The following is a 12,797-nucleotide window of genomic DNA, read 5'->3' as shown; positions in this document are numbered from 1 at the left end:
CCTTCCGTCCACCCACAGAGTGTGGTGGTTTCATGACTGGTGAATGTAAAAATGCACAAGACAGTCCCTGATCCAGTCTACTTGAAGGCACAAAGGTGAGCTAAGTCGATGTGTTACTGACAAAGAGGGTCTGACCTAAGAAAAGAGAAAGCAGACATTTCACTTGACATTTCTTTCTACCCACCTGTGGTCGTTTCCATGCTGCCTCCCACACAGACAAACCGTCCAGAGTCTCAGTCTAATGCCATGCTTTTATAAGCTACAAGAAATGGGCAGTTGGTGGGAGACTGAGACTACAAGCAAGTAGTCCATTAGGGAGTTCTGCCTGTATATTTTCTGAGAGGCGAGGATAAGGTATAAATGAATTGTTAACAGCATGATGGCATTTTCTGGAAGGCCAACAGTCCAATCTGGGCCTCCAACACTGTCCAGAGTGGAAGAGAAATGATTACCATTTAGCATGAGAGAGGCAGAAATGTCTCAGCTCCTCTCATCCCTGGTTGGCATTGTCTGAGCCCACCCTGCTCCCCTTTTAAAGGAGAGCCACCAGGTCTCTATTCATAAACACCCACCCATGGTGAACTGCTTGGAACCAAGCTTGGTACTCTAGATTTGGTACCAAGCCTAGAGGATGGTAATATGACCTCGGCGAATCACAAAACTTGGAAAAATATAATTGGTCTTCCTTGAAGAAATTGTTTTTCAAACCTCTCCGTGGGACTTTATTCAAGTTTTTGAGGCAAGGAGACAAATAAATGCATATTTTCTCCAGCACATGGGGTTACATTGGACTTGAATGCAGTCCTGCAACAACTGGACCCCATGACTCTTTATCTCCTGTGCTCATGCCCGGCTTCGGGAGAAGGCTGGCAATTGTAGGCCTCCATTGACATTGTAGTGACCTTCTCTGGGTATCTGCTCTTCAGCAATATGGCCACCACCTTCTACCCAGAATGCTTTCTCCTCTTCCCAGAGGGCATTCTCTTCCTCCCACAGGGACTTTTTATCTTCCCATAGGGCCTTCTCCTCCTCAAGAAGGGCTCTTTCCTCTACCCATAGGGCCTTTTCTTCCTCCCACAGGGCCTTATCCTCCTGAAGAAGGTTCCGGTCTCTTTCCCATAAAGCATTGTCCTCTTTCCAGAAGGCCTTATCCTCCTTCCAGAAGATGCGGTACTTTTTCCAAAACGTTTTCTCTTCTTCCCGGAATGATTTTTCCATTTCCCAGAAGGTTTTTTCCTCTTTCCAGAAAGTTTTCTCCTCTTCCCAGAAAGGTCTCTCTTCTTCCCAAAAGCCCAAAATCTGGCCCTGGAAAGCACGGATCTTGCCTCGGAAATTCCACATCTCTTCTCTGAAGTCTTCTATTTTCTCACGGAAAATTTTCATCTCTTCCCGAAAAGCCTTTTCTTCCTGAAGCTTATGGATTAATTTCTTCTGGCGGATATTGGGTGAGGAGCCCATCAGTGACCGGAAGCAAGCAAGTCCTATCCATTTGCTCAACTTGAAGGGAAGCACCTTCCTAGTCAGCCATGGGGTGGACATGATGGGGGACAGGGCTGTTAAGCGGGGCTGTTAATCAAGTCCAGGTCAGCTGGTCAAACCCTGAGGGGACACCAGAGAAAACATAAAGTTGACAGAAGCTGAATCAAAGAGCCTCAAAGAAAAAAGTTCCCAAATAGACAAAACTAAATTTTATTTTTTAGGAAAATAAACTTGGATGATAGATCTCTCTCTCTCTCTCTCTCTCTCTCTCTCTCTCTCTCACACACACACACACACACACACACACACACACACACAGAGCCCAGGTCTGTTTCAGTGACAGTGAACTACATTCAGTTCTCTAGACACAACCACAGCTTCTGACTCTGTGCCAAGGCACATGCTGTGTGCTCTCCTGAGAGAACATTTTCCTTCTCTTGTGGGCTTAAATTCCCTTTCCTCCTTTCTCCTCGGAAAGCTACCTGGACCTGACAAAGTTTGCCATCACCTCTTCACAGCTGCCTGTCGGTCATGTCCCCACTCTTGCCTCGTCATGTTTGATTGGGATCAGGTGTGGACATGTCATCCCTGTAACCCAGCATCGCATATCAGGTTGTGCAAATAAAGAGGTAATAGTAAAAATATTGATTAAATTAAATATCATTGGATTTTGGAACTTTGATTTTTCTGTGTGGTATCATGGTTATTTGTTTTATTCCTACTAATTATGTAAATATTAGTGTCTCAAAGTGGGAGAAAATGCCCCATTCTTCTCTGAAGTCTCCACATTTATCTCTTTCTGTCTGCTCTCCACAGAAATGGAGTGTCTGGGGCCTCCCCAGTGGCGCAACAGTTGAGCGCTGGGCTATGAAGCTGCCCGCAGCCTCTGCGGCGCCGGTTTGATCCCCGTCCACCAGTGAGGGTCCCACATGGCGTGCAGACCTCTCCTGCCACCCGCTGCTCCCCTCAGCAGTGTATTTCTTTGTCAGTCTGCCTGTTCTGCTCCCTGCTCTGTCTCTGGTGAATTCTCTCACCCTCCTGCGCTTCTGATTGTACCCAGTGCATGTATAAATAAATAAATTAATTTTAAAAAAAAGAAATGGAGTGTCTGCATTCATGATGAGGCGAGAACCACGAAACTAAGTGGGGAAGTTAGTTTGGGGTAAGTGGTTCCCTCCACAGAGTCCTTGACCGTAGAGACCCGCAGAAAGCATTTGTTGAACTGAATTGGGTAATTCTTTATGAACAAAGCCTCATGGGCAATTAAATTTGCAAGGAAGCTCCCAGTAATAATCAGCTTTCTAATTATAATATCAGTAGTTACCATCTGGATATTTACTCAGCCATGTTATGCTGGACACGTTACCTGCATTATCTGTTTGATCCTTTCACCAGGAGATGGGTACCAGGATGAACTCCGTTTTATATCCCAGAGAACCAAGGCTTAAAAAGCTTAGTAGAGGAGTCAAGACTGTGGGCAGCTAGAGGTCATGGTCTGAAGAACATTATGTGGTCAGGCAGCACTGCTTTGTCACCACGCTGCTGATAGTGTCACTGTGAAGTGGGGTGTGTATGAGTGTGAAAGAGAATGAACCTACTGATAACATTTGCAACTTGACCACCAATTTTAAATGAAACAATCTCCTCATCCAACTCTACTATTGAAGGAAAATATAGACACCCCCACTGAAAAGGAAATTAGAAAACATCGAATGTTTTCATTAAATAACCATGTCTTTCAACAAACAATAAACTACAGTTGACAGAAGTGCCTTGTCGTGTGTGAGGCCTCTCTGTCCTGAATCTGCAGTAGAAACATTTATGCGGGTTTCTGCCTCTTCTAAAGTGTTTCTGGACCTAGCCCAGCACTGAAAGCAACTATTGTCCCACTTACACTACAGCTTTATTTCTGACTCTGTGAGCAATGTTTGAACTAATGCAAGAACTTGCTGAAGCCGTTTATCAATTTCTTTTTGCTATAGATACTGGTTGCACATTGCACATTCACTCCTTATCACCAGTCGTTATTCTAGTCCTTGTTACAGCCTCACCCTTTCTGCAGTTGTTGCTAGTAGGCTTTCCTTTTAGGGCTGCTCTCCAGAGAAACAGAGTGTCTGCATTCATGAGGAGGAAAGAGCCATGAAACTAAGTGGGGAAGTTAGTTTGGGGTAAGTGGCTCCATCCATAGAGTCCTTGAGAACAGAAAATCTGTAAGTTGTAAGTCAGTGAGCACCAAGTGTCCACCACACACAATCTCCCCTCTGAATCTAACTTCCCACTTGGGGCACAATTGGAGAAATCTGCTGATGGCTCCTACTGACAAGAGATAAATATAATTATAAATCAAGTATTCAGGGACTCCCCTTTGTTCTCTGAGGATCTGGGTGTCTACTTGTGAGACAGAAACTTCCTCAGCTTCTGGATCACCCTCATAGCAGCCACATCCATTTCAAATGCCCTACTCTACTCTGGGTTCCTAGGCCAGGTCACACCCTCCCCACATCAGCTCACTCCTGTATGATGACCTTGTTTCATCAGTGATCCCTCACATCTCCTTCCACATCTCTCTCTCTCTCTCTTGCTTATTCTGCCCTTATTACACAATCACATTCAAGAATCATCTTAAGAACAATGTGCCGGCCAACCACCCAACCAACCAGCCAGCCAGCCAGCCGGCCAGCCAGAAACAGTCTTCCAACTCCTTCCACCTGTTTGCAAGCCCTCTCCTCCTTAAAAGCATAAAAGTTGTCACCATTTATGTGCTACTGAAATGTCTTTTGTCCTCCAATTGCTATGACTTGCTAGTTGTTTACTCCTGACCTCTTAGCAGAATGTGGCACAAGTCCTTTTTGATACTCCTCTTGACTTCTAAACACTAGTCATCCTGTCCTCCTCCTGCCTCCCTGGTTTTTCTCAGTCTCTTTGTGGCTCCTTTTCCAATTGGAGTGTATTTTCATCCCTATAAAGCAGAACCTTCCTCATAGGACTCTTATGAAGACGACATATGATAGTACAGTGCCTGCACATAAAAGTGCTCAATAAAATAGGAAATAAGAATAATTATAATTACTATTTTGTGTCTTTTTCTATCCTCTTAGTTGAGGGAGGCATGCCAGGACAATCATAATCTGCTCCTACAAAGCATTAAGTTTTATCCCTCAGCCATCCTCCCTGACACCTATGCTCTGGTCATCTGGAATTCCCCAAACATGCCAAGGTGTCCTCCTTTCCATGCCATGTTGTTTTCTCTCCTTGGATAGCTATACCTAATCCCACTTCACGTCCGTCACCTAGCTAACCCCACAAAATTCAAATAAGGAGTCACCTCTTCTAGACAGACTCTCTTGACACTCCCTACCAAGTTCATATGCCCCTCCTGTCCTACCAGGAACATGTGGCCTCCCATCTCTATGTCCAGCACCTAGAATAGTGTCTGGTCTATGACAGGTGCAAAGTAATGTCAGTTGAGTGAATGGCAGTCTCTTGGGGGTAGAATGTTAGAAAGAGTTACTCTTCAAGTTTTCTCATTACCACTTAAATTATCTTTGAAAAAGATACCAAATACGTATATGTGTATTTAGATATGAAATATAATATAAAACTAATATATATCTATGCGGTATAAAAACAAGAATCAAAGAAACATACCAGTCTTCAATATTATATTTGAAGACTAGGAAAGCAGTTTTTAAGGGAAATGTAATACATAACTCTATGTTTAGAACAAATACTATCCAATCTAAAGCCAACAGTTACTTACTGCTTAGCTGTTCCCAACTGGACAAGTCCTGTGGCCCTCTGAGGGTAAGAGGTCATTGTCACCTCACGTCCCTAGTGATGTAGTTCACAGGCAACTCTAACACTGTTTCCAAGGACCCCTCTGTTGCCTCTCAGTCCTGAGTCACAGGATGGAGAGAGCCAAGATGGGGCCCCAAATTAGAGACTTTAAGGAGTAGGGGGAGCACCTGAAAGACTCCTCCACCTTCCATCTTTGACTTCACCAATAGTGAGTGTGGCACTGTTGATGACTCGCAGATGATTGTTACCTCACATTCTACCTGGATCGTGTCCCAGAGCAGGCTTCTGGGAAATTATTCAGTGGGGGAGGGTAGATGTAGTGAGTCCTTTCTCTTAATGCCTTCAGGAGTCTCTCTTTTTGGATTTTGACAGTTAGACTATGGTGTATCTAGTGTAGATTTCGTTGCATTTACACTTCTTGGAATTTATTGTTCTTTCTAGTTATGCAAATTTGAGACAATTTTTCCTCAAGATTGAGAAGTTTTGTGCCATTATTTCTTCAAATATTCTTTCTTCCCCTTTCTTTCTCTCCTTTTTTCTAGGTCTCCTATTTTGTATGTGTTAGTATTTGGTGGTGTGCCAGGATCTCTGAGACTCAGTTCATTTCTTTCTTTTTTTTTTTTCTTCATTCTTTTTCTTCCTATTGCTTAGAGTGGATCATATCTAATGGCTTGTCCTTGAGGTCACTGATTGTTCTGCCAGTTCAAGTTTGCTGTTGAGCCTCTCTAGTTTTCATTTTTGACTCCAGAATTTCTATTTGGTCCTGTTAAAATATAATTTGTATTTCTTTTAAAAAATATTTTCCATTAGATGAGACATCGTTTTCATGCTTCCCTTTAATTTTTTACATGTGATTTCTTTTGGTTCATTGACCATATTTATAACAACAGATTAAAAATTTTGATCTAGTCAGTTCAACATCTATACCTCCTCAGGGACGATTTCTAACCAAAAAGAGAATAACTCAGGGGCCTCCCCGGTGGCGCAGCGGTTGAACGCTGGGTTGCGAAACTGCGCGCGGCCTCTCGGCGCCGGTTCGATCCCCGGCTGCTCCCCGGCCACCGGAGGAGGATCCCACATGGCGCGCAGACCTCTCCTGCCGCCCACTGCTCCCCTCAGCAGTGTACCTCGGTCCTTCTGCCTGCTCTGCTCCCCACTCTGGCTCTGGTGAATTCTCTCACCCTCCCGCACTTCTGACTGTACCCAGTGCATGTATAAACAAAACAAACAAACAAACCAGCAAACAAATAAATAAAAAGCATGCCTCTATTAAAAAAAAAAAAAGAGAATAACTCAGAATGATAATTTCTATTGACTGCTTCCCTCTCTCCCCATTTCTTTGTCTCAAATTTTGTTGAAATTAGACATTGAAATAATGTTATTTAAACATTAAACATTAAATAGTAACATAATGTTATTTTAAGTAACATAATAATGAACAGTATAATTACATTACAAATAATATGATGTGGCAGCCCTGGAAATTAAACCCTCCCTCCTCAGGTTTGTTGGTGTATTTTTGTTGTTGTTTCTGTTTGTTTATTGACTTTCCTTGGCTATTTCTGCTAAGCCATCTATGGCCACTGAAGAGAGAGGCTTGAATAGATTAGTGGACACCTACTGATTAAGAGATTTCCTTGAACTGATAAGTCTCCCTTTGCTGAGTGTTTGTTGGGGTGCCAGGATATGCCTTCACTGCCCACACAATTCTGCCATATCCTTCACTTCCTGCTTGTCCAGGCCCTCGAGGTCAGCCTGAAGTGAGAGGTTATGATTTTCTCAGGGTTTTTCCAGGTATATGACCTTCTAGATCCCCCCAGATATGTCAGAGCTATTCTTGTTCTTCAGTTTTTCCTTTTTAGTTATTGGTCAGTCTTTTATTTGCCCCTACTGGTAACACTGCCTATGTAGCTATGATATTAAACAATTTAAATTTTTGTTGACAAATACATGAAGGTAACACTGTTTGTACAAAGTAAGCACTGAGTCACATCAAGTTAAGACAACTGTGAATGGAACTTTTCAATGAACTGCTAGAGAAGTCATATAGTAATTCTTTGGAGATAAGGGATTTGTGGGGCTCCAAACCCATATTTTGCCCCCTTGCTTAGCGATTTTTGGAGTCCCAGTTATTGGTTTTTAACTCTTTTTTTTTTTAAATATATGTACTGAAGACTACACTTAACCTGGATCTCACATACTTTTATATAAAATTTTAATTATTCATTTGAAAAAGTTTTGATAGTCATTATAATTTCTTCTTTTTGCTGCTGGATATTTACAAGCATATTGTTTAATTTCCAAATATGTGGAGATTTTCCAATTGCCTTTTTATAACTAATTTTTAGTTCAGTTCCACTATGGTCTATCTCTGCACAAAGTATATGGTTTGTTTACATTGTATGATATTAGTAATTTCATTTTTTTAATGGTTGCTTATGGCTCTGCATATATTCAATTTTCCATATTCACTTGAAAATAGTTACTTTCTTCAGTTGTTTGAGCTACTGTCTTTATACAAGAATTTGGTTAAGTTTTTAACTATGTTGTTCAAACCTTCAGTGTTCTCATTGATTTTTTTTTTTTTTTTTTTTTTTTGTGGGACCCTTGCCGGTGGCCAGGGAATGAACCGGTGCTGCAGCAGTTGTGGGTAGCCTCGCAGCCCAGTGCTCAACCGTTGCGCCACCAGGGAAGGCCCTCTCATTGATTTTTTATGGCTTGTTTTGTAAGTTCCTGAGGGACATATACTAGCAGATCTGTTTTTCCACCCAGTTCTGTCAGTTTTTGTTTTATATATTTTATATACATATATGTTTTATGTATATATTTATGTTTTATATATATTTGTTTTATATATTTATGTTGCTTCTTTCCTTAAGTTCTACTTTGATGTTAGTAAAAGCACACCAACTTTCCTTAGTATTATTATGCTATATCTTTTCATTTTAATTCTGCTGTGCTTATATTTAAAGTGTGTGTGGCATACAGTTGAATTTTTGCTTTTCCACTCTGTCACATTTGTCATTTGATTGAAATATTACTTTCTATTTACATTTACTGTAATTACTAATAAATTAGATTTGGGTCTGTTTTCTTACAATTTTTTCCAGGCTACCAGCTAAGTGTTACTTTTTCTTTTTTCCTTCAGATTAATAAAAAATTTTGTTATTCCATTTCCCTCTTTTATTTCTTTAATTATATATTCTTTTAGTAATTATTCTAGGGACTAGAATATTCTGAATTTGTAGAGCCTAATATATCATATTTACTATTACCATTCCCAGATAACTCCATCTATACCTCTCCCACATTTTTTCATTTTGTCATGAATTTTAATTATATAGATATTTAAAATGCCAAAAGACATCGCTGTTACTATTTTGCACAGCACTGCTCATGTATAATTGTGCTTATCCTCCTCCCCTTTGGTGCTCTTGATTTCTTCTTGCATTGCTATGCTTCTTATAAGATAATTTCCTTTATCCAAAAAAGTCATACCTTTTAGGTTTCCTACAGTATGGATCCTGTGATGAATTCGCTCAGTGTTTGTTTGTTGAAGATATCTTATTTTATTTTTTTAAAAGATATATTTATTTATACAAGAACCGGGGTACAGGCCAGATGCGCGGGAGGGTGAGAGGATTCTCCAGAGACAGAGCGGGGAACAGAACAGGCAGACTGACGAAATACACTGCTGAGGGGAGCAGCGGGTGAGATAGGAGAGGTCTGTGGCGCCATGTGGGATTCTCGCCCACCAGAGGGGATCGAACCTGCTCTGCAGAGGCTGTGGACAGCTTCACAGTGTGGCGCTCAACAACCTGTGCCACCAGGGAGTCTTCTTGTTGAAGATATTTTAATTTTGCCTTCATTTTTTATGCCGGCTAGCAGATTTTATTGGTAGAAGAGCATATTTCCACTGCAGTTTAAACAAATAGCTTTCATTTCCCTATTCTTTACAGTACTGAGAATTTCAAGGAAAATGGATTTCAAAAACATATATAAGAATTGAATTTTAATCTCTATAAATAATTTGATGACAACATTGACATTTGTCTTTGATGAATTTGTCATGACACTGGCTCTTAGTTTTTAATAGAAAGGAAGTCAGTATACTTTGGGGCTTCTCAACACTAAAATTCAAATAGCAGTGTCTTTATTTTCTTTCTCAGATATATGACCCTTTGTGATTTGCCTTCGTTTCAAAGTATATTTCCACTGGTTAGAGAATTTTAGATTATTTGTTATTTCAGTTCATCTGAAATAACTTCAACTGTTTCTGTTGATAAGTTATCAATTTAGTTGTTTTGTTTTTAAGTAGTATGCTTTTTCTACATTAGCTGCTATAAAAGTCACATCTCTTACATGGAATTTTTTGTTTGTTTGTATGAGTCTCTTATTTATTTATTTATTTATTTATTTACCTTTAACTGAGGTAATATTGGGGTACCCCCATCTGGTATTGCCAGCATAGTGTACCCACCACCAACTCACCCATATTCCACCACTGTAGACCATTGTGCTTTCTTTCCTCTTTGTTTTTCCCTTTACTACCTCCTTCCTACACATTGTTGCAAATTTTGTGTTGATTCCTTTCTCAGAAGATTATCAGATCATTTGACTAGTATATTCACTTCATTTTAAGTTCATGTTTTTTTTTTTTTTTTTTTGAAATAAACTTGCTCCATTCAGTCAGTCATTCAGTCAACATTTACTGAAAGTCTGCTCTTGGCACTTAGAATAAACAAAACAGTTGTTGAAGTTATTGTGGGGGGATGACATGATCCAATAGCAACAATTCTGGGTTATTTTAATAACCTCAATAGTAATAATAAATTTGCTAAATTATTTTATTTGGAATACCATGTAGGAATTGATAGTTTTTGCACATTACACCTTCATTGCTGACTCTTGTGATAGCCCTGTGGGAGTTACTATATAATATTCTTCACCTACAGATGAGAACATGGATTTACCAGTTATGTTTTGCTCATGGTCCTCTAACTGACATCTTCCAACTTCGAGTCCATATTCTAGAGACTGAGGACATAATGCACAACAAGACATAGCTCTTGAAATTTTGTATAAGTAGTTCACATTTCCACAGAAAAGGTCAGACTTTTGGCTATACTCTAGTGACATTTATTGTATTAGGAGCTGAGATTCGATAGCATAAGTTTGACTTTCACCTGCAAATTCAAATAGCAGCATGACCAGATCTAAAGACAAATATTCTGGGGGCTTCCCTGGTGGCGCAGCGGTTGAACGCTGGGTTGCGAAGCTGCCCACAGCCTCTGCAGCGCTGGTTGGATCCCCAGCCACCGGGTGAGGGTCCCACATGGCGCGCAGACCTCTTCTGCTGCCTGCTGCTCCCCTCAGCAGTGTATTTCGTCAATCTGCCTCTTCTGCTCTCCGCTCTGGCTCTGGTGAATTCTCTCACCCTCCCGCGCTTCTGACTGTACCCAGTGCTTGTATAAATGAATGAATGAATGAATGAATGAATGAATGAATGAATGAATGAATAAATATAAAAAAAGACAAATATTCTGTTGTTTACTTATGGCAATCTAAGTTTACAGTAACAAGCCAGACCTCTCCAGTGAAGACTGACTATAATTCATAAGCACTGGATTCGTCAGTGAAAGGTCAGAATTGGTTTGTCAGAGGAAGGATCTTCCGGTTTGGGTGCTGTGTTAGTAATTTCGACCAGGGCTTCTTTTCACCCCTTCTCTACCTCTTAATTTTCCCCTTTGTGGCGCTTGCATGTCCTTCAGGTGCCTGGCCCCAGTGTCTAAACTGTGCATGCTCTGATTAGAAATTTGAAGTTTGGATGGAGTTGGTTTGGATGAGTTGGTAAAGTACTCTTAAGTGAAACCTTGAACTCCTCAGTGATTCATAATTCATAAAGAGTCTGCTATTCCAAATAAACCTTACAGCTTTTGGAGGAAATTGGAAATGAGATTATCATTGCTGAATGTGAATGGAATGCTGAAAATAAAGTGATTCTCAAAAATCAGTGAGCTCACAGGATTGAAAAAGAGACGCTTTCCCTCTCCTTATAGGTTGTACTAAGTCAACAGTTACTGTTCACTCAAGATAGAAGGTTTAGCTTAAATTTTGTTCAATACCATTATTTAGAAAAATAGTATTGTCATTCTTGCCAACTTTCAAAGCAACCCATGCTTATTGGAAAAAAAAAAAACAAAACTAGAAAGTAGAGCAAGGATGGAAAAGAAAATTAAAATCATCCATAATCCCAGTGCTCAGCCATGACCACTGTAAACAGTGAGGAGGTATAGGGTTGCAATCTTCTTCATGTGCTTAATGCCTGAGATATATTCTATACAATTGTTTTCATGTTGTGATACAGTTTTTTGAGTTGCTTTTCACATAATACTTGCCATTTCTTTAAATATTTCCAAGGACATGATTTTTAATAACTGTGATAATACACATTCTCCTATTTTTTTTAGAAATTAATTTATTCCATCAGGAATATAGATTATTTTCCAGGAAGAGTAGGTCAAACTAGAAAATTGCTCACAGGTGAAGACAAAAACTTCATAATCCATCATCACTGCCCATCAGTTTCTGTACTGAAAGAAGAGTATTCTTATTTTCAATGATGTACACCTGAAGTTTATATAATAGTATAATGCAATGTTACTTCAATTAAAAAAAAAAGAAAATTTTTTCTACCAGCACCAGTCATGTAAAGGGACCATCCTTGGGAATTTGATTGCCTGAAGGCAGGGGGGATTTTTTTGTTCCTGCTACATCACAGTGCCAATATTACAAAGAGTTTCTGAAATCAAGCAGAAAAAGACCAGCAACACAACAGATAGTCAAACAATATGAATAAACTGATTGCAGACAAATAAAAATGGCTATTGAACGTATGGGGAAATTTTCCAACAATACTAATAACAAATGCAATTGAAAATAAATAAATATTACATTTCTTACCTATCAGATTGGCAAAAGTCAAAATATAGTTATTGAAAGCAGAAAAATATCTCCTTGCATATACATATATATATATTATCACAGAGATATGTACATGTACATGTCGTGAATATGCACGCATGCACGCACGCATGCACACACACACACACACATCACCATATCTGTGGTTTCTGTTCTTTGGCTCTTTCCCATCATATGTTTTATTCCAGAAGAAGTTTTCCTCTGGCCTTTCGCTCCCATCTTCTCCTTCCAGTGGAAGGTTTTCATCTTCTGGGCATTATCTGTACCTCGTATTTTCCTCTGTGCATTCATTTGGGTCTCTTTGTTCTTGGTGGCTTTGACAGACTGGATTTTCCAAGGATAGCATTACCAAGATTCCCCCAACCCAAATGCTGTGCTTGCTCTGTAACTGTGCCTTTCTCCTATCAAGAGACGGTATCTTCTTCCTTTACTTGTGGGTGGACCTTCAGATTGCTTCAGCCAACATGGCTCAGAGAAAATGATGCTCTGTGACTGCAAAGCAGGCATGTGCTGGGCCCTTGTTGCCAGCCAGCCAG

The 12,797-nt window shown here is 40.0% G+C and overlaps 1 protein-coding gene across 1 annotated transcript; it reads right to left on the bottom strand.

Annotated features, from left to right (window-relative positions):
* Positions 1 to 843: 843 nt before the first annotated feature.
* On the bottom strand, positions 844 to 1,539 carry CCDC70 (coiled-coil domain containing 70; the record flags this gene model as incomplete). Its single annotated transcript, XM_084235217.1, has 1 exon — positions 844 to 1,539. One exon carries the CDS (start codon positions 1,537 to 1,539, stop codon positions 844 to 846), a length of 696 nt encoding a protein of 231 aa, XP_084091343.1.
* Between the last annotated feature and the right edge of the window lie 11,258 nt (positions 1,540 to 12,797).

This window comes from Talpa europaea (genome assembly GCF_964194135.1).
Source record: "Talpa europaea genome assembly, chromosome: 6".
Classification (NCBI taxonomy): domain Eukaryota; kingdom Metazoa; phylum Chordata; class Mammalia; order Eulipotyphla; family Talpidae; genus Talpa; species Talpa europaea.
This window is presented reverse-complemented; position numbering and strand designations above follow the sequence as displayed.